Here is a 23351-nt window from a genome sequence, read left to right as displayed (position 1 = left end):
AAGGTAAATGACTTACTTAGCAGACCGATAATGCACAAGTCATCGTTCTTCAATTATGGCTCGGCGTGATTCCAATTAGGTCTCACATAATCCTCCCCCAGTCTGCGCCAAATACCAGATGAAGTAGATGTGTGCTTGAAGTTTGAAGCCATAAAAGCTCTCTCGCAGGCCCCCTTTACACTTTGCTGCAGACTCCTGGCCCATAAATCTGGAAGCAGTTCCTCCCCTTCATTCTCGATGTTAACTATCCACGATGCTCTAATCACTTTCTTCATCTCTCTTACTACATTTCCCCCTTGAGGAGCTGTTATTTACATAATCAGATATAATTCCAGCTGTCACTTATCCTTTTGAAGATAACAGATATTTGATTTCTTTTTTCCCCCATGTGATGTTTGATGCTTTCTTTTTTTTAGGAAAGTCTCCACTGAGATACAGTATATGAGATATTATACACCGAGGTCTGAGCATTAAAGCGAGGGCTGTTTAATCTTTAAGGAAAGATTTCTTGGAGAAAAAAAAAAAAGGCACAGATGCTGGATTCAGAGTGTGGCTGAGAGATTTGCATACAACCAGCAACTTCTGGGAGCCACATCTAGTAAATATTACGGTAACAGGTATACAAGGCACCGCCGTGGAGGAAGAGGAAATGACACCATGGAGAGACATGTGACTAAAATGAGGAATAAAAAGAGACGTAAAACAAAAAGCAATAAAAAAAATAAAAAAAATCTCCCAGATGTGACACAACGGAGTGAGCGGAAACTGGAAACACAAAATAACTTCAGTAGAATGAGCAAAAGCTACAAAAAGATGTACTGGTAATCAATAATCAACACAAATAAACCACAGAGAGGAAAAATAGTAAAAAGTTTCAGAATATATAAAAATGTAATGAGATGCAAAAAGGTTAAACTGAAGCAACCAAAGTGTGTGCAATCATATATGAGTCTGACTGTTCATTTAACGTGTTGAAAATAAATGTGCTGATGGGTTGACAGCAGTTGAGTTGACTGAACACAACATACTGGCTCAGAGCAGGAGGCGGAGAGAAGAAAAGACGGTTTACACAGCAGTGTTTGAATAGTTAGCACACCAGTAATGAAACCACACACACCTGCGAGAGAAAAATGCATTATAGACGTATCAATGACGAGAAGCATTCAAACAGACAGACGACCAAGTTGGATTGTTATTCCAGACGACTGTCAACTGTAAAACTACCTAAACTTCAAAACATGGTTGTTATTGCCCTTCTACTGATGTATTTTGAAATAGAACATGCACAGTAACAGCGTTTCAGAAAGGTTGTGTTTTTCCCTGTTTAGATGGAGACAGAGTCGGAGTGATTTCAGGAAGATCCACTTTCAGTTGCTCCACGCAAACGGAGCAAAAGTTTTCTGTTTTCACTGGAAAACGTCATTCAGACAGAGCTTTGGAATAGCTGTAAGCCTTGTTCCTCGGACTGAATTCAAATTGAGCCACAGGAAGTTCTCCAGACAGCAGCGCTTTCATTTGAGGCAGGGTCTAAGCTGGCTCTTGGTCATCATTAACTGGAAGAACAATGTTGTTCATAAAAGAACAGAATCACATTTTGCTCTGAACTACATTTAAAAGGTGATATGATGGGAAATGGAAAATGGAAAAATCATTATATTAACTAGCTGTTTTACAGAAGGGGGCAGTTTTTGAAAAAAATTAGTTAAAATAAAACTGTAAATATGTCAAAGAAACTGCATATTTGGGAGCGGTAAAAAGTAATGTAATATACCACCTGCTGTGTTACTCGAGCTCTGGATAGACGGGGTGGAGACACGCTCAACTTCTTAAGAAAAGTGTTGCTTTTTTAAGATTTGGATTGATATTTTCTGAGGCCTCTGTGAGTGTTTTATATCTTATCCTTATGTAGATAAACTTTTCATTTTCTGAGGTCTTTAAAGCCCAGTTCACCTTGAGTTTGAGTGTGTGAGATTTCTTTCACACCATATGAAAACAACTCAAGAATGGGAGAAACGTAAAGCCAGAATGACCCTTTTATTTGTCACTTTTATGTGGAAAAAGATGGAGGATGTTTGTCACAGCGGCTCATAGAAATAACACTTTTGTGCATGTTTACATGGAGTTCCTGTCAGAGCTGAAGAACTTTTTTATTGTTATGTTTTTACTCAACTTATGTTCATAATCCGTATTCACCAATTCTAAGCCTTTTTTTGTGGAGGGGGTGCAAAGAAAACACTCAACAGAGCTGGAATTTTGCAGATGAACAACTTCAGCAACACAGATTGTTAAGTTGGAACAGAATTATTCTTCTAGAGCTGCACTCAGCAATCATTTCTGTTTTGAATTGCTTGCGGTATAAATTGTACTGCTGAGAGGCAGTAAAGATTTATTCTCTTCTATGCCATCTATAGAAGACTGGGATGGTGTTATAGAATAGAATATATCCTTACTGTCCATCAGGAAAGACGTTTACCTTTGGCTCAACAAAGAAATCAAATACACAGCAATAAAATGACTCATTAAAAAACATTAACCATCAAATAAAGAGAACCATTAATGCATTGGCTGATCTCCAGACGCCACTGATCATTAAGCAGAGTTAACAAATTAGTTAACAAATGATATTTATGTAACTCTTCTAATGGAGCTTCAAAACAACAAATTTATTATGGTGAAATAAAAGAATGTTTTGTTAACCTTGAACAATTGATGAAAAAAACTTTGCAAAGACAGATCAGTCCTGAAGGCTGAATCAAGAAGGCTGTGTGTCAATTCCTGACAGAAAAACTGAAAAACAGCAGGCTACCACACTTTTTTCTTCTCCCATCACATTTTCAAAAGCCCTTTACTGACACGGTTTGCATAGAAATTTGACAAACACAAATAAGTTTGACAAACAGAAGTGGGGGAAAAAAAAAAAGTTCCAGTAACGCTCGTAGCTCAGACGCCATTAAAAAGCACCAGCTGAACTGTGGCGGCGCCGCCGCCCCTGTTGAGAGGCGAGCGGCTGTCCTCACTGCCAGACTGCTTTTGAATTATTTACCTCACACGCCACTGGTTATGGCTGAATTTTACAACACCACGGAGCAGAGTGCAGCACGCTTACTCAGGCACAAAGCAGTCCACATTAAAAGGACACACACACACACACACACACACACACACATACACACACACACAAAGCAGAAGGCGCAAAGGAGGGAGGAGCCGGCTGTGAGCAAATAGTTGCACCCAGCAGGTAGTTTTCCGAGAGCTCTCACCGAACACTCAGAAACCGGCGTTTGAATGTCGTCATGTAAATGCGGAGCCTGATTGCCCGGCGCCACCGAGGCCTTTCCCGGCAACATCAAGAACAAATGAACGAGGCAGGGCTGATCTGCTGCGTTAAATGTCAAATTAATCCACTTTATCTCATAATTCTTCCAACCAGCGGGAGGCAGTTAGACACCCACCGCTCTAACGCCTCTTCCCTCACGCTCGCTGTGTGACTCCCGCGCTCTGCCAATAGATAACAATGAGGAATGGCCGCGAGGGAGACGAGCGGACCACTTGAGATTCATCTAATGTCTTTGTGCATAGCCAATATGGATTTAACAGCAGTGGGGGGAATAAGCAGCGCTGTTCTATTTCATCTCCGGTATCGCCGCTGAAAGGAGAAGACAAGGCCTGTACCTGCGAAAGCCACCTGTCAGTGCCAGTACGGCGTCCGGCGTGACGGCGCGGACAGCTTCGTCAATAATGTTCCCCAGGGCTCGGGCCTCCGCTTTGCTGACAGCCCTGGAGATGTCTCCATAATGCAGAAAACCTGCGGGGAGAGGACCACGTGGTTATTAGTCAAGCAAGCCAGCCATCAATCACGGCCGTTTGCTCTGGGGAGGCGGGGAGTCAGGGTGAATTAAAAGTCAGGTAAAAATGTGAGAATGTTCTGCCGGCTGATGGGAGGCGACACGGGAGGATCGCTGCAAATGCTGGAAAGAGTGCTGAATGAAAAGTGACGGATTGGTGAGCATCTGGTGCATTTCGTGTATTTTGCTTTGTGTGTTTTCTTGTCTTTGTTCTGCCTATAAGAGCATGAATTCTGCTTTCTTTCCATATTGAGGGAAACAAGCTGTCTGTTCGTTACATCTCCTTTAATTAGGGATCCCTCTTTTTAAAGAACAGGTACTAACCTTTAGTGTACGAACTAGTTTCACTTCCACTTGATATTTTAGCAGAACATAATCCACAGTATGCTATACTTAATATTAAAGAATCTCTACGCCGCTGACGTCGCTCACATTCTCTTGCATACCTGTGGGTGACGTCATGTAAAACTCGCCGAGTCTGCGATTGTATCGGTCCATCCCTTCCTTTAATGACATTTGATTATGCTGCAATTCATCAGAGAGATTTGGGGTTCAAACACGTTTCCCATGTCAAAACCCTGCGTTATTTCCCAGCACGGCGTGGAGACCGCGGCGTTCCGAATGATGGATTGTGACCAGTTTGATGAAGAAGTCTGTCAGAATAATGCGTCGTCGGGTTGGGTGTCGAAGTGAACGGGAGGAAACCTGCGAGCAGTGCAGTATTATGTTTCAATTACCACCTTGTGCAGCGCCTGAGCATCCCGCCACATCCCGGGAGGCAGAGAAATGACGCGGGCAAATGAAAACAGCGTGTCAGTGTTTCATTTAACCATGTAGGCACTTTGTGGGATCTCTGTCACTGCAGCAGCTGAAGCGGGTGTTATCTGCATGTCTGGCTGCTCGTGTTCTTCTGTATTTCCGTGCACTCAGCTGGTTCCTTCACATTTCAGCATTGCATCATCTCAGAGAATAATCACTGAACTTTCTCTTCTGCACACTCCGTCAGTTTTCAGGCTTTTTTAATGTCGTTACCCGGCAACATTTATGGGTTGGAGGCGTTATATTTTCAGCTATCCTGCGTGGTCAGTGCCATATGATCTTCACAATGCCTTGAGGGAAATTCACTACAACTGGAAGATATATGATCTGATCTAAAGCTTTGCTCGTGGTGGCTGATCTACTAACCGGGTATCAACACACTCTCTGTTTAGCACAGCTGTCCTCATAAGCATAGCGTGTCAGACATGAGTTGCACTCCGTGCAAAATACTACTCTAAGGCCCCATTTACGAAACGTTATCAACGGAAAATAGAAAAATTCTGTAGTGTTTTGGATATTAGTTTACACATCAGCAGCACCCCATCCTGTCATTGTGAATGTTCATAGCATATTATTCTGTGTGATTTCATTACAAAAATGACCAAAAGTGCCCACTGCTGGCCAAACATGAAAACTACATCGATTTCAGTGTTTCTGCTATTAGCATGCGAACAGACGTCTTTTTCAGCACGTTTCCATGTGAATGTCAAACTTTAACAGGATGAAAACTAAAAAAAAGAAGCAATTTCACTTGAAGTGTCATGTAAGCAGGGCCTGAATGAGATTGCCATGTTTGAAAGCGCTTTCCTTGTACATGAAGTGACCACTCTACCACCTGGGCCTCAGCCACAAACTGAGGCGGAGACCTCTGATGGAACACTCGACCCTGATTGATGATGGCAGTGATCATTCATTGATTTGAAAAAGAAAAGAAAAAAAAAACTCACAAACAGTTGTTTTTCTGTATTTTTTTCTGTGTAAGAAAACACATTGCAGTCACATAAGTATCTCCGTTTGGGAGCAGGAAGAACTAAAGAAATGGGCCCAAGTGACACGCCGCTCCCCCTCTGGAGGAATGTAATGACTGGAGTCTAACCCCCCTTCATAATGTGTGCAGCGGCAGGGTGGCGAGATGGTGAGATGTTGACGTACCACTCTGTTGCATCCGGTTGAGATGAATGCCGGGCGCCGCCAGAACGTCGCTGAACGAACGCAGCCCCCCACGGTACCACTTCTCCGCCGTCTTGGGTCCAACCCCAAACACACTCGTGAACAGCTGGCAGGAAACGAGGTAAGGACGCAATCAAGACGCCGCGTTTCCAAATGACAGGCTTTTCTCAGAAAGGGGGGGGGGGGCGAGGATGGGGGTGGATAAGAGGCATGCATTCAAAGGTTGTTTAGGAGCTCTTTGTCCTTAAAAGATAGAAAATGCTAATGATTTTTCAGAAGCGTCTTGAAGCTCCGGAACAGGACTGAGCTGTTTTTCATCCACTGACCTTCAGAGTTTGATACTTCTCATCGGAGAGGGTTTTCTCGACTTCAAAAGAGTGGCCAGACTGAAGGATCTCCTGCGAAACATTAAAGCAGATGAAGTCTGCGTCAGCGTTGGCATGTTTTTCTCCTCCTTACTGACTCCCCAGAGTCTTTTCCATCAACTATTAACAAATAGCCCCAAATTGCTGCACATTTTAAAACCATTTCCACTTAAATCAGGTGTTCTCATTTCCATTTCTTTTCTCTAGAAATAACGGCTTTGTTGTTGCGGGGCCTGGGATTAATACTCGTTTTATGGCATTCATAAAAAGCCCAAGGTAATGTTTTCCCTCGATTCCATTGTTTGCTCTGAAACAACTTTGCTTCTTCTTTTAATTGTCTGCCGCTCTCAGCAGAGCACTGCTAATCTGCTGGTCACATTTTAACTGTCTTCATTACGCGAAGGTGTAAAATCGGGCTGCAGTTATCTGGTTAATATCTTCCATGGGGGGAATTGTAAAAAGTGTAGAAGATGAGTTTCTGTGTTTGTGTTTTACAACCTCAGTTCCTGAAAAGTTGGGAAGTTACGTAAATGTAAATTAGAACACAATGCGATAAAATGCAAATTACACAAAAACTCCACTACTGCAAGAAACAATGATGAGAACAAGATCATTGTCTCCAGAGGGGTACGGGTCTGAACAGATCACAGGTTGTTTTTAATATGCTTAACGCACTAAGCTGAGTTTTGAACTGTGCATTAAGGAAGCTCTTCATATACACTTTATTTCTCTGCATGGTTGAGTTTTACATTGTATTTATAGACAGTGACGAACTGGGTTTACTGACAAATGTTTTGAGGACGGCCTGAAGCCTTCGACGGTGATTTCCACAACAGGAACATGTCAGTTCCACGTGCTTTACCACACATGGGCTCAAAGATCAAGCAACTAAAACAATAAATTGACATTGTTCTTTTTAATTCAGCTTTAAAGTGTTTAATCGTTGAACTATTTTCCCCACAGTTTGTACTCAGTGGTTTCAGTCATAAATGACTCACAGTTGCTGACAAGTTAATCATGTGTTTTTCTTAATCAGTCACAACTGTTTTTATATTTTGTTGTCATGTAATTTCAGTAGGAGAGAAAATGTATCCTAAATAATATTAGAGTTGAAATTGAACTGGATCTCATATAAAGAAGTGTTTACATGTCAATGTTTCAAGTGAAAACATTTCATTTTTCGATTTAGAAAAGTTAAATTTTTCCATGGAAACGTTTTCAAAACAGTGTCCATTTACATGGAAATGACAGAAACAAGGAAAGGACGCAGTGAGCATGTCGGGCCATGAGCTGGAGCTATTATACCGTATATAAAAGATGTCGTCAAAGGTAGATACACATAAAACCAATGAGATTTGTTGAAAGATGTTTTTTTTTTCTTAAGTTTACAGGTAGTGCTGTCAGTTTTAATCGTGTTGATCGCAATTTAATCGCATTGATCGCAATTAATCGTGATTAATTCATGGAGAACTGTCAACAATTAACTTTTTTAAAGTTGAGATTAATTGCAATGAAGAATCTAATCCTCATAAATCAGTCCCAATGTCAGGAAAAAACTAGTTCTTTTCTTTGACCCAATTGGCAGACCTCAATGGATTAATCGCGATTAAAAGTGACAGCACTATTTACAGGACAAAGTCTCAAGTTGAAAATGCAGCATTTTCAGTTTTGAAATATTTTGCTTCCACATGGCAACGTCTTGAAAACAATGACAGCAGTTCTTTTCTTTAGGCAAAGGTGAACATTTTATCTCTAAAGTCGATGTGCTACAAATTAGAAAACAGACTATCTTTAGGATTTGAGGAGAACAGATGTCGTTTGTTAGCAAGCTGTCTGGGTCACGTCATTGATTGATAATCAATCACTTAATCAATCAGATTTCAAAGTCTGTAGTGTTATTAATCGGAAGTGGTCCAAGCAATAAAAATGAAAACAACGGCACATCTTCAAAGGTCTTATGAATTCATAAAAATGACTAATCTTTACATTTACCAACAATCAGTGTGGTCACATGGTGTTTTAAATCCAGAATCGGTTTACTCAGAATTAAGTAATTCGGAATTATATTTATGAGCTTGGTGTTTACTTCGGGAAAATGAAGGATTAAATCCGGCAAATGATCTTCTGTTGAATGAATACTTTACACAACGTGCTGGCTTCACTCAGCAGAGGTCTGGCAGCATCACGAGCCTGTTTTCAAAGAGACGTCACCCTGGAAGAATGATGCAGTGAACTCCGGATCCAGACTGAGTCCAGGAGAGCTTGAAGCTTCTTCCGCTGCCCGCTGATGCATCCACCCGTCCACCTCTGCTTTTCAACCCTGCAGCCAGGGCCAACCTCAAACGCAGCGATAATGCTTCAACACGCTTCCTGCTTGGGGCCTGACTCACTTCTTCACATGCTGCCTTGACTCCGTCTTTCTCCAAACCCACACACAGGAAGCACACACACACACACACACACACACACACACACACACACACACTGTGACCGTTCATGCCAAACTCTGCCTCAGTGCTCCCAGACTTTCATGTCAGTAGGTTTACGTCTCCAGCCCCAGTCTGGATGTTCAGTCAGCAGCGAGTGCTTGATTCTCCTCTGACAGTGTCACTCCGATGTTCACGGCCACATCAAGCGCTTAGTTTTTACTCCGTTTGGTTTCACTTTGCTTTGCCGGTCATGTAATTCCCTTGTTTTGAGCGGCGATCGGTTCAAAGAGACGAACCGTGCGACAGCCTGAACTGTGGATTGCAGATGAAGAAAGATGGAGGAGGGGTCACCGAGAGGTAGTTGACTTCCCTCTATTTATGTTATTTAGTTTAATGAATCAGCCTCGGCGCCAACGCTGCTGACAGATCCAGGGATGTGAGGCTGACTGTGTCAGAGACTCACCTTGTTATCCCGCAGGGTCCCTACGCTCTCTCTGAGCAAACATCTCCCGACACTCTGCCTGACAGCGTGTCACGATTTCTGCCCTGAGCTCCACTCGAGGTGAGGAGGATGAAGTGACCCAATGAGACTTTTTACCTCCTCAAAGCAGAAAAATGAATGTGTCTGCTATCTGTCAGGCTGTAGCTGCTTCTGCATGCCTGGCTGTCTGTACTGGAACTATTTTTTTTTATATGTTTTTGAAAGCTTGAACTCAACATCAACATCTTTTTTTTTTTTTTTTCAACTTTCAAATGTGACAGCCGACATCATACAACATGAAGCTTCACTTTGGAGTCTCGTCCTTCTTGAGAAGTTTCAGAAAAAGGAATTTTAGCTATTAAAGTAGCATGAACTTCTCAATAAATTATGACCGTTTGTGTTGTCCTGTGCTCATCGTACTGAATTTAAAAAGCTAACAATACATCAGAAACCTGTCCAGTCTTGTGATGGAAGCATCTTGTCCTTCATCCTATCAGAAAGACAGCAGATTGAATGTTACGCACAACTCTGTCTTCCGGTAATAATAAAACTCAAATACAATCTCACTACTGTCAGATGTTTAACTGAAAATCTATGCGCTGCACCTTCAAATGCTTCATGTACAAAAATACAATTTTGTCAGTTGGCGGTAGATCAATATTTACTTTTAAGTACAATGTAGGGATTTTAGTTTCCTCTGTAAGCTTTTCAGAAGACTTAACCATTTCAGGTTTTCCCAAATGTAACATTAATGGCAATTCCAACTTTTTGATGTTTTTCTGTTTCGTGCAGGGTCACTAAGCCTGTAGCTTCAAATCGGGAGCATGTGTCTCCTTTTGGGTGGGGCGAGGGCACCACAGATTTCTGTGGGATTTAATTCATTTTAGCCTTTGTCTGCAATGTTATTGTCAAAACGTAGGTTTGTATTTGTCAATGAAAATGTGCTTCATTGGTCACTTCTTGGACAATATCATTTTAATTCACTATATACACCCCAAAACCAAACCTCAGCTACTTCCACAAGGTGTTTTTACTGTTTCCGTACCGTTAGTAAGATAATGAATGAATGTTAGTAACCTTTGCATCATTTCTTGGTGATAAACACTTTAAATTGAAATCTTCTTCAATACATAATGAGCAGTAATGAGATGGAGATAAAGTTAAGCCTTCATTTCCACATCGAGCTGCTTTCTCGGTTTAGAACGATGTTTCAGGACAACAGTGCGATCGACCGACGTGCACAATCTGGGACTCGCCTCCATCACAGCCTTGGAGTGCTCCCCCAGGCAGGGCAGACCCTCCGTGTCCCGCAGGCATCGCACCGCCCAGGGCAGACTCTTCAGGACAGACGAGGCTCTCCTGAAGGCCAGGCATCGACCCGGGATCTCCTTGAATTCGTAGCTCTCCGCCAGCACCTCCAAAGCATCCTGCGGGAAGAGGAGAGGAGGGCGGGTAATGGCCGACCCGAGAACAATGCAGGAGTGGACGAGACAGAAAAACAGATGGTCCACCTGTGAGACGTAGTATGTGAAAGCCGTGTTATCGTATGGCTCACTCGTATTCAAACAAAGAAAGAGAAGAAAAAGATGGAGCAGGAGGAGTGTGTTTGGTGTGCACTGACATGTGAGAAGCACTGACCTGCAGAGAGAAGCAGACAGGGACAGGAGCTTCCTCCATGCTCGATCACTCCTCGGCGTCTCTGCTCCTGTCCCTGTCGTCGCTCCCACACAGTCAGACCGGCCGCATGTCGCTTTGCTTCCGGATGACCGGACGGAGACATTAGAGGCCGGTGGACGCCAGAGACGAACCTGTCATTTTCCACTCCTTCACAGGGGGATCCCCCGCGGGAATACGGGGCTGCGCCATGTTTGCTCTAACAGGCTGCGGCCGCGATGCAGGACGAGGGAAACGATCTACCGAAGAGTTCAAAGATGCTTCAAATCCTGACCGTCCTCAGGTTTGACATTTCAGGGGCTCTGGATGAGAAGTTGTGTGCAGTGGGATTGATGTTATCATGGAACCAACAGCAGCAACCATGTTTCACACATTAGCATTTCCTCTTAATGCACGCATTTGCTCATGCTAATATTTGCAAATGCATGGAAATTGTATAACAAGATGATCATACTGCGAAACAGTGAGATCGGTGCTGCTGTTTTGCATTACCTGACTTCACGAACTGCAACTAATTGTGTTAATTAAAAGTGAAAAAGAAAAGTCAAATGCTCAAACTGATAGAAAGTGTTTCCAGACATTCAAATGTTTCTGACATGAAGTCATATGTTTTAGAGAATAACTACATATTAAGACAGTGATACAGTACTTTTACAGGAACTTTCGTGTTTGTCATTTCGGCAGCAAATTTTTAAAAATTCTTTTAAGCGGAAATGGCAGAAATACTGAAAGCAATGTATTTTTAATGTTTTCCACTAGTGGGTGCTGTTTTTATGGAATAAAGCCACCTCTTTATGCACAGGAGAACAGCATGCACTAAACTTTAAATCGCCATTCTTCATGTAAACTTGATTGAAGAAGCGCGGCTGAATTGAAGAGTGAAGGACACACACCGTCCTCATTGCTATGAATGAAGCCTCCTCACACACGCGTGCAATGATTTACTCCGACTGTGGTGAGCATGCGCAGGTTCACCGTTTCAGAAAAGTTCAGACGACACAGAGTCAGAGGATTTTCAATAACTGAGGTTTTCAGTGGCTCCGAGTACCGTTGTAGTGTGAACAGACACAAAACACGACAAAAGTTTTACCTTTTTCACTTGAGAATGTGTAGATTGTGTAAACGGGCATCAACTAGCTGCTTTATTGTCTCTTGAGCTGTTAAAATTCTGTTTAATTTTCCCTTGGTGTTAAAAGACAAAAAAGAACAAATAACTGCATTTGTGTTGATACTTTCCCACAGCTTTCCAATTCAGAGTCTAATTTTGCACTTGCAGAGAATGAAGTGAGAATAAAGTATTCGACGAGACAACTTGAGCGTCACACCTCGTGACGGCGGAGCGTGCTGGCAGGCGGCGGAGCGTCTGGCGCCGCGTCGGGCCGGACCGCCGAAGTGAAGAGCTATTGTTGCAGAACGCAGTGGAGGAAAACATGTCAACCCGGGGAAAAAAAAAAAAAAAAAAAAAAAGTTGAGCGCCCGTCGCTAACGGCTATTCGTCGGCCACAAAAGTACCACTTTCTTTCTGGGTTATGACGAACGTTTCAAACGGCTTTGAGACGGAGCGGCTGGTGGAGGAATAGAGAGCAGCGGGTGGCTCCCACAATACCGGAGTGACCATTATTTCTAATAGGCGGCACTTAAAAAAGAGGCACTCATGCAGAAGTAAATCAGAGCAATCTGGAATATAGTTGCAGGTGTACTTTGTTCTCCTCTGAACAACAGCGTGAAGCTTCGAAAACAAGCAAGCAGAGAGAAATGAAATGCCGCAAATAAAACCTCACAGAAATATCCCACGAGCACATACGTCAAGATAATGCGTTGCTGCTTGTGTTTCCCCACAAGAAAGACAAAGATTAAGATAAGAAGGATTATTGCATTGTTCTTGTTTTCATTCATCTTAAATAGTTTGTGCTTTATTGTACTGCACAGTTTTAATTAGACTAATTTTTCTTCCAATTACCATAAATTAAACTGTAAATCTCTTCACTGGCTATATTCCTCATGCTTTTAGCAAATTCATTTCAAGAGATCAGGCATTACTTTTTCTCGTTCTTGGTGTGCTGACAGTCTTTTTTTCACTAGGGAATCTTTAATCTTTATTTTTTCACCATGGTGGGAAAAAGAAGAGATGGATGGAGCCAAGACTTTCATTCTGCTATGCCTCCTTCCTTTCTACAGCAATGCTTCTTTTATATTTATATTACAAGGTGGCATAAACCTTGTGACAGATCCAAGTTTCCTCTTAGCATCTAAATCAGCTGCAGAAACAGTTTTCTAAATAGTTCAGATCAGTCTGTGTTGTAGGCATTGCATGAGTTATTGCACCTTTATTTTTACAGATCAGTTTATCAGGCTGTCAGGCTTTGCAGTGACTCCGAGCACAGTTTTCATGTAAACAGATACCCAAAACACAAACACAATAACAGAGTTAAACTACCAACATGCACACGCACACAAAATTCCTCACAGACGTTATGGATACAGCTTCATTGTGTCTTTTGTGACAGTTAAAAACCTCTTATTAAGGTTATCATAGCAATCAGTTAATGGCCGCTTACTGACATGACTACTGGTTGTTTTCCCAAAATTTGTATCTCGTGCACAATTCTACCGCTTTTTAAAGACGCTCTAACTGTAATCAAGTACATGTAACACAGTTCCATGAATGAAATGAAGGCGCTGCTGCTACTGTTTAGTTTCACTCAGCATCTCTCTGCAGGCTCTTCTCTGCCAGCAGGAATGAGTCTGTTTCTCTTCATCTGGGTCAACATTTCATATGTTAACTCCAGCGTGTTGCCGCGTTGCCCTTTACGTAGTGCATGAATCGGTGATGTTTCGGAGTACAATAATAAGAAGTGATACCAGTGAAATGTCACACAGCAGAAACAGCAGCCTGCCGGCGCACACAGCCTCAAGGTCGAACACGGCGAGGCGGCGCCGCGCCGAAACAGCTGAGACACGCCGAACGCCGGGCCTGAGCGCGACGCGGCGGGCCGGCGCTCACGGCACGACCCTGCTCTCGCTTCCTCTCCTCGGGCCGAGCCGCCATGTGGGGTCACCGCTCCGCCGGCAGCCCCCGCGCAGACGAGCAAGCCTCAGGTCAGCGAGCAGCAGACTGCAGTCCGGCTCACCCAGGAGACGCGCTGACCCGTTTACTGCAGCACACGGGAAAGAAATGACCCTTTTACATCACACACACACACACACACACACACACACACTCACACTCACACACACAGAGCCAGACTCTCCTAGCAGCATGCGAGAAATACAGAAAGCAAGCTTGTTACTACGGAGGTGATAGGCCACACTTGTCTGGCGCTCGTGTTTAGCGAGCAGAATGTGTTGCGGGCTGTGTGTGTGTGTGTGTGGAAGTGTGTCTACCAGAGGTTCAGGGCTCCTCCAAACTCCCTATAAATAACAGTCACACTGCAAAATGTGGATTATCCAAACATAATGAGATTACCCAGAGTACAACGTCGAGGCGGACATGGATTTCTCGCAGAGTGAAAGCGCAGGCAGATGCATTCTTTCCCACAATGTGGAAAGCTGCTGGGAGGACGGGCAGCGAGTGAAACGACGGCGACCTCCAAACTCCACAGAGGTGATAAGGGAGCAGCAGGTCGGAGGCTTCAGAAGGAATGTCAGAAATGCCCTTAATGCTCCTTTCGCTGTTATACCTGTCTTTAGCATCAAGCTGCCAGCGGTACTAATCCTTCCATTACTGTCATGTTATTTAATTTAAGGGCTTCTGGCGAAAAATAATTGCATTCTTCACTCAAGTGGAAGTATGCCTACGATATATCTTGTGACATTTTATGGACGTTTTTTTTTTTTTAGTCATATAGAAAAAATAAATGTGGCCATTCAGTCATTATCAAAGTAACAGAATCACTCTTCAATTCGTCACCTTCAGTGTGGATCATTGACCCCCTCACCACAACTCTGAATCCTCCCCAAACAACTTAAAACAAGTTCCTCCGAACTATATGAGGATGGGAAAGTACAGTTATTGATTTTCACATTTAGGTAGTAAAACTAGAAAGTCTTCAAAAAGATTTTTAAAAAATGTAAGCGCTGAAAGACAAACTTTGTTACTCCTCCAATTTGCTGCATTTCAAAAAAACGGTTCAGCTGAACAACATTGGAGTTTAAGGTCATCATTCATGGAGTTATCTGATCATCCATGGACATCTGTGAAAGAATAGCAACAATATTCACTCATATTTTAAATGTTTAGCCAGATAACAGCAACCGGGTCTGCAGAAATCCTAAACTGAACTGAAGGCTTGGTTTTTCTGTTCTGCTGTTTAATGAGCCTGACTCTGAACAGTCGTATTGTAGCCGTACAGTAGGTCACCATTCCTTTAATCCACTTGTCAACAATTTGATATCAAGTAATGAAAACAAAGAGGGAACACTGTATTTTGTTCAACAGGAAGGCAGAATCATGACCGCCTTTTAATTTTGATAAGAAATTAGAAAGTGTCCCGAAATGCACTGCTTCGAATCTTAAGAAATTTCATAGATATCGTTGTCAATTCCTTTTTTTTAATTGCTTAGTAGCTGTGTTTTACTGTCACATTCTCTCAACAACTCACCTGTGGAAAAACAGAACACAATTAAGCGTACACACGCGCACACACACACACACTGCGAGCATTGTCAGCTGTCATGTTGTCGTAGCAGCTGTGTAGTGTCGGTCCTGCGGGCTCGAAAATCCACCCCACATATGCGTTCATCTAATTAATGAGAAGTTAAGGCTGGTGGTGGTGGTGGTGGTGGTGGTGGGAGGGGGGGGACATTGATATAGCGTGGCGATTTACCCCCCACCACCGGCTATCGCGGACATGCCTGGGAGTCATGTCCGCTCAGCAGCCCGCCTCGCTGCATGCACAAAGAGAAACCATGAAAGGAGGTCAGAGAACCCACTGAGAAGAGCTTTAACTCTATTAACATCCCGGAGATGGATTTTATCTGTCCCATATCTAATGATGAAGGAGTGGACGTCGCTCGGGGTCGCTTACCACTTTGGATTCGACCTCAATTCCCAAAAAATGGGACTGTTTTGTTCAAAAATGTTGAAAACAAATTGCAATAAAGTGCAAGCCTGATATTTGTAGATTTTTTTTTGGGGAGGGCAGTGAAAAAAGTCAAAACATGTTTTGTTGAATTTTTGAAAATTGCATGTGTGGTAGTGGGTTCCAGCTGAGCTGCCTGCAGTTTACACAGAAATAGCTCAAACGCTGAAACGGATGGGATCATACCTCCAAGCATCGTTGTTGTGTAAATGGACATAGTTTTGCATTTTCACTTGAAAACACTGTTGTGCAAACAGGGCTGCAAATACAACATCTGATTTATGTGCATGTTGTGTGTGACGGATCAAAAATAACCATGAATGTCATTAAATGTAAACAGGAGTATTTGGATGACAGTTCTGTTTATATTCTGCTGGAAATAATGTTTACTTGTTTAGCTGCTGAGTGATAGAGTGCAGCGCCTCCACAACGCAAAATGAAAAAGAACATTCGAGCAAATGAGTCAGAGAAAAAAAAAAACCTTGAAATGGGTCACAAGAGGTACAACAAAGAAAAGAATCAGATAAACGTGATTGCTGCACATTTCATAAAAGATCTTTAACTTTAGGAATAGAGAAGTTACATTTTGTTTCCACAGCTTGTTCAGTGTGAGACCTCTTGTCTTCAAAAAATATTTCACAAATGACTTGACAGCTTCTCAGACTCCTGAAGCAAAACAGTTGCTAACAATATGCTCTTACAGTGAAACTTCAGTGTTTGCAGCTTTTTCTGGAGCAGACATGAAGAGACGGCGACACAAACCCTTGACGGAAGCTTTAATGCGCCTGCCATCCTGTCTGCGTACATTCAGCAGCGAGGAGGAGTATTTCCCCTCGGCCTTCACGCGGTGGCGACTGGACGGGAGCAGGACACGCAGCGTTTAAGCTGTTTTCTCTACTTGGATCTTCATTTTTCAGAAGGCAGATATTTTCGGCTTCTTTTTTCGGTTTTCTCTCCATCTGTTCCCCAGTGCGAGCGTGCTCACCTGTACAGGTGTGTTTATGTCGGTGTATGCATGTGTTGTGTTTTCACTCGGATAAATGTTACAGCTCCCTGAAAACGAGATAAACTTCACTTCGAGCTGAAGTCAGATGTTTGAAGGCCTGTCGGCGCGTCACGGGAGAATTACACTGTGAAAGGAAAGCTGTGTATGGCCGATGAAGGACGAGTTCCGGTACAAGTGCTTATTAATTACCATCAAGTTTAATCTATAGTCTATATGAAAACGACGTGCGAAGGCCACGCGTTGCCACAAACCAGCTCAGCACAGCCTCTTTGTGGAAGCTACACACAGCAACAGCCTTGAAGGCTCCAGATCTGACAACCTGTTAATAATCACATATAGGGCCAAAGGGACACGATCCTGCTCATGTTCACACCTCAAAGTACAAAAACACAACCGTTAGCTTGACTGGTGAGTTTAAATTGCCTTTAGAATAAGCAGGAAGGGGGAAAAAAAACACGAAATACACAATAAGAACAAGTGAACTCAACTCAGAATGGCCCAAAGTAGGAAATTGAACCGGTCTCCTCCTGCTGTGAGGGGAGAGTGATAACCACTACACCAACCCTCCAGAAAAAAAAACAAAACAAAAGACAATTGCAACAAACACAGCAGTTTGATCTATCTCTTGATCCTTTAAGTGTTTGTTGTGAGCCTCTTCAAGTTAACCGGACCGACTGAAGGAAGAAATCGGTTTGATACATTTAAGGTTCAGCGCTCTCTTCACACCCGTCGTCTCATCCGTGGCATTTCTTTTATCGATACATCGGAGAAGTTGTGCTGCAGGGAAACAAATTGAGGACCTTTAGCTTGTTTTCTCCCCAGACCGCTTCCGTCCGCTCACTCTTTCTCCCCATGCACTCATTAGTCCGGTCAGTGTGTTCTCCTCCATGTTTCTCTCTCAGTCTATGTACGTATATGCTGAGTGTGTGTGTGTGTGTTTTTGTGCAAGATAAGAGGCGAGCGTTTCGAGGCCGCCTGTCAATCAGCCAAGACACAAATGTCAATTTTCATGTCGGTGTGCGTCAGGCTTACGGTGAAATTATGACAGAGCAAGACTCGAGGCTAAGCAGATTTTTTTTCCTCTATGAAAGCGAGCGGGTGTAAGCTCCTCTTGTAAATACAGGAGAGAATTTAGCAGGCTCGGAGAGAGCGAGACGACGACAGGCGAGGGGCGTGAGCGCGAACACAGTGTGACAGGGCGGGGGGGAAAGGTGTTATGTCTGGAAAACAAAAAAAAAAAAAAAACAGGCAGGTGGGATTCGGGCGGTGGACGACAGACACGGGCTGAGATGTCGAGGGACGGAGACGGAGAGGGATGAATAAATCAGCAGAGCGCGGCTCTGGAGTGAAGGGATGCGTGATTGACACCTCCACGGGGTGCCGCTGCCGAGATGATGCCGAGGATGCCACACCGCACCCCCTTCCTCCTCCTCCTCCTCCTCCGGATGCTCCTTCCTTCCTGAACATCACTGCAGGTTTCCTTCCTCTGGCTGTCTGATGGAAGGAGGAAGAAAGACTCCACCACCTCACACAGCAAAGCCCTGATAATACCGACTCATTCTGTTTTCTTATTTATGTACTCTAGATGCAGAGTGAAGTACTGAATATTAGGAATGCACCAATATCATTTTTTCAAAGGACAAGTACCAATATGAAGACTAACCTTTAGCAACTTTCCAATAATGGCACTGAAGCATCCCTAATGAACAGAGTTCTTTTTTTTAAATCATTAAATGAAAAGTTTTGTAGCATACACTGAATTAAAATCACCAACTTAATAATAAACCTTACTGATTTCTGTTCACGCGAAAGAGGGATTTTTAGAATATCTTTCTTACAATAACAACCAAGCACCAACTAATCACTGGCTGATTATCAAAAACTCCACTTTTCTGTGCAAACAAGTGTAATTTTTGTTACCAATATTCGGGGTATTTTTATTTTTTTCTTCTGTTATTCCGTAATTGTCTGCCTAGACGTGACTTGTACTAACTGAAATGTTTACACCACTCGGCTCTGTAGGAGGTAATGTGACAGCTGATGCACAGACTCAAAAACACTCCCACTCACCAAGTTTCAGCCAAACTGCAAACCAAACAGTGAAAAGCCAACAAGTTTCAGAGCTTCTGGTGTTGCCTTCATGTTCATCCAAAACTGCAGAAAAACTGTCAAAACCCAGTACGAATTCCTGAAAACCTGCATAAACCCGAACAAAACCAGCAGAAAACCAGTCTAAGCCTAGTCTGAAATATTGACGAATTATGAAAACCCAGTCAAAACCTTGACAAATCCAGGCTAAACCCAATCTATACTCCTGAAAATCTGCTACTCAAAACCTTGGAAAAGCAGCTTAAATCCATTCCAAAACCACAGAACCAGTCTAAATTCATATATAACTAAACTATAGAAACTATAGAAAACTAGTGTAAACCAGTCTGGAACTACAGAAGACCAGTCTACATCCAGTCCGACACTTTATAAAACCATTTTAAATACATTCTAAACTCGTTAAAACCTGTTTGAAGAATGATACAAAGATCAAACTGAAGAAAACCTGCCAGAGAACCAGGCTTAGTCTTGACTCAAGACTTTTACCTGGAGAATAGATGGATAAAGCAGCTGCCATGTCTCTGCTGACGTCCAGAGCTGAGTTTTTTAAAAATCAGCAGTCAAGCAGTTGCTCCTGTTGGCTCCTCAAACCCTCCATGAAACACATATTTGGGGAAGAGATTAGGAGTTTGAAACAACATGGTCTTCTCTGTGCCATGAGCTGTAAACAGGATGCAATTTACTTTGCAGAGATGGGTGAATACATCCTCACTCTGGTTTTATGTGTCCCTCCTTCTACTCTGTTATTTTTACTGCAGGGTGAACAGAATGAAACTTCACATCCATGTTTAATCATTAAAACTTCACCACAAGACAGAATAAAACAAATCTCTTTAACGCAGCACAGTGAATCGTTTCCTGATTAGCGCTGCACATCATTCGCAAAGTATTACCTTCTTTTTTCTAAAAGATACTGTCAAAGGTAGATCGACTTGACAGATGTTTTCTAGAAGCGTTCAGACTTTTATGATGAAATCACACACACTTGATTATGTTCCGTTATGGTTGCAGTGCGTCAATATTTTCCCACAGATTTTTACAAAAACATGAAGGCAGACTATAACTATTTATCTGACGTCCATTCATTCCGACGCTGGCCTCAAAACCATTCAGCAATTCTTTGCTTTTTTTTAAATTTTTTTTGAAACAGATCACACTCTGGCGATGTGTGTACATCTGCAAACACACGCTGTGCGAAATCCTCAATAGCGTTGGATGTTTTGACACTTCCGTCATGTTTACATCGCACCTAGACTGGCTTCACAATCAGAAATTAACCGACCGACCTCCTCTACAATCCAACGTCTTTTATGCGCCTCGCTGCTTCTGCTCCGTGTTGAATGAAAGCTTTTACAAGCAGGTGAATAATCAGCAACAATAATGCACTGTCGTTTTTTTGTTCTTTCTAAGCAAGTTGTTCTCTCTGCGTAATGTGCAATTACTAATGGAGAGAAGGGTTATACAGGCATTTGTAGTAATTTTTATATTTTCAAATGGCATATTTTCTTTTCTCATGAAAGTTTCCGCACCAGACTTTTTCGTTGAAAATAATTCTGGTGACGTACAAGCCAGGAGTTTAATTTAAATGAGCAACAACAGCTGCTTTCACACACACACACACACACACACACACACACACACACACACAAAACATCAACACATCTTCGTACAAATGGTATCTCATACTGTTTAAGGTCCCCTATTTAAAACTCACTCCACAATTTTCCCTAAAAAAAGTGGGTCATCATTTCAGCTCAGGAGCCTCATACAGCCCAATTTCATATTTACCTTAAAGTGGACATATTATGCTATTTTTCAGTTACGTCATATCGGTCTGAGAAGCCCCAAAAACATAGTATTTAAGTTTGTTCGCCCAAAATTAATCCTTTGTTCAGAGTTTCAGCGGTCTAAAAAGTCACTCTGACGTGCGCTCCTCAGAACAGACTGTTTCTGAGCCTGCTTTACGGTATGCACTTGAACGCGTCTGTCCATGCCCACTCTCTCTCTCTCTCTCACACACACACACACACACACACACACACACACACACACACACACACACACACGGTGGGGCCACAGTCAGGGCGAGGAGTTAAATCCGCTTATTTCAGGGTAAACGGACCCAACTCAAACTCGACCGTTTCAGCAGGCATTTTCACAACGTGTGGTTTCGCAAGACAGGGAGGAAACAGACAATTTTCAAATTTAAATGTCATAATGAGGCTACGGCAAAACATACTGCTATAAGAAACTCTTCACCAAAGTGAAAAAAGCATATGTCCCCTTTAAATTTAAAATTTAACATTTAAATGTAGAATACATGTGATAATTACTGTTATATTGAATAGTTTGCATTTTCCCAGTGAAGTAGCAATCTTTCCTTGCAGCATTGTCAGTATCTAAGCTTGAGCTTCAGGTCCCCTTTACTTGACATTTCAACTAAAAACACATTGTTTTTTTGCATTTCTGTTTCAGAAAACTTTGACATTTACACTACAGTGTTTTGGGATTGATCTCAGTTTCCTACAGGGAACGGCAGGAAACACTAAAAATGATGGAGTATGCCAGGCCACAGGTTGGCGCAGTTTCTGTGATGATAAATATCTGTTTGTTTAGTGGCTCGGGGGTCCATTGTCATTCAAGCAGACATCCAAAAAGTCACCGTGTAAACAGGGGATTGGTGTTGTTTAGGGGCCCTGATTGGTGCCTGTAGCGGGCTGGTTTAGGCCCGCGGGCCTTATGTTTGACATCCCAGCTCTAAGGAACTCAATAGGTCATCAGAATCCAGTTTAAATGCTGGTGGAAGCTTTTTAAAGTTGCATGGCGCTTCGTCTATATGTTGTCCCTCTGCTGGCACACTTGCTACTGGGTGCATTATGCAAAGCTCCTTAAGTTGTATCAATATTGAATAACTGTGAAAAAAGCTGCTGGAGTCCAGGCTGGGTTTCTCCAGTCATGTGTAAATGTTGGGTTTTCCTATTTAGGGCACAAACATGTATTGTCGTGGTTGCTAGGAGACTGTGACACTGTATGTACCAACGTACACAGTAATGGACTAATCTGTGCTCAAATCAGATTTACAAGATGGTCAAAGACAGATAGCAGTGTTTGATTTTGCACATGGACAAATACCTTGATTACATGCTCCGTGTTGTATTATCGGCTTATAAAGAATTAGGAGTCCGATTCTCGGATCATCTTTCTGAACCCATTCATTAACTACAGCCTGCCAACATCTGAATTACTAACAAGAGAGAATATTATTGACGACATCCATGAAGCAGCCGCAGTAATCCATATATCCAGCAATGCAGCATCCAGTAATGGTGAAAAATACTGACACGCCACTATTCTCAAGGCTGAGTTTAGAGTATCTCTGCAATTAAGAGCCAATCAACGGATTCTCACAGATCACATTTTCACAAAAAAGGTTCTTCAAAAGTCTGAAAGATTATAGACATACATGCAGAAAAAAGTAGGGTTTTTTTAATGATTATGTGCATGAATAGAGCCCAACCAACAGTTCTTCAGTTCACTGTGGTTTTATACACTTTCTATAACAGAGCTGTTTTTATCAAAAACACAATCCTAAAGGATTAACTTAAACTCAATGAGAGGCTGAAAGCACCATGTAGGACACGAGAAAGCTGATTTGGAACAATGCTGAGAGCTGCTCTGAGCCCACATCACACACCAAACGCCAAAAAAAACTGGACTGCACGGACCAAGGTCGAGCAAGACGAAGAGAATGCAGTGATTGTGGTGCATCAGTTTGTTTATAGATCGGCGAATAGAGGCTGTGAAACGCGTGGGAGGCGTACTCGTGTGTCCAGCATGTTCTGCCTCTGGAACCCAATTGCATTTGATGTAACAAAGAATTGATGGAACCTGGAGATTACCCAGACATTTAAGAAAGGAATGTGTTAATCAGGGGCAGAGCATCGAGACAAAGGAAAAGACGGAGTGTTTCAACGCGGTGATCGATGACTGGGAAAGGATTCCTGCAGAGTTAGAAAGCGCCGAAACACCTTAGATTGGACAAACGATGACTCCCTGGCCCCCATCTCTGCTTTCTTCCTATAATCTAACTACATGCATTTGTTTCTGGGGTGAAACGTGCCTTACTGAGATCAGCCGAAATCCCCTGCAGCCCACCATGAAGCTACGTTAAACAATGCCTTAGAAAGTGGATGGAACTGTGGCCGTTACTGTTTTACAATAAATTAGTAACAATAACTCTAATTTTTCTTGGCGGATGAAAAACTTTGTTACAATTTTTGTGACCTTCACAGTGGTTGAAGCTGTCTTTCATGGTTACTTAGGACAATTTTTCAGTTTTTATTTTTAGATTTGTTTTGCCTCTCTTGAAGAG

The 23351-nt window shown here is 42.6% G+C and overlaps 1 protein-coding gene across 1 annotated transcript in view; it reads right to left on the bottom strand.

Annotated features, from left to right (window-relative positions):
- The window catches only part of LOC115399244 (DNA nucleotidylexotransferase-like), a 65092-nt gene that overhangs the window by 25401 nt on the left and 16340 nt on the right, over positions 1-23351 (bottom strand). The window contains exons 4-7 of the mRNA XM_030106524.1: positions 10366-10536; positions 6161-6232; positions 5817-5940; positions 3673-3805 (exon numbers count right to left, since the gene is read on the bottom strand). Of these exons, the coding sequence (XP_029962384.1) occupies positions 3673-3805; positions 5817-5940; positions 6161-6232; positions 10366-10536 (500 nt within the window). The remainder of the gene's footprint in view (positions 1-3672; positions 3806-5816; positions 5941-6160; positions 6233-10365; positions 10537-23351) is intronic.

Source organism: Salarias fasciatus, chromosome 13 (genome assembly GCF_902148845.1).
Source record: "Salarias fasciatus chromosome 13, fSalaFa1.1, whole genome shotgun sequence".
NCBI classification, from domain to species: domain Eukaryota; kingdom Metazoa; phylum Chordata; class Actinopteri; order Blenniiformes; family Blenniidae; genus Salarias; species Salarias fasciatus.
The sequence above is the reverse complement of the archived record's forward strand: the minus strand, read 5'-3'. Positions and strand labels throughout refer to the sequence as shown.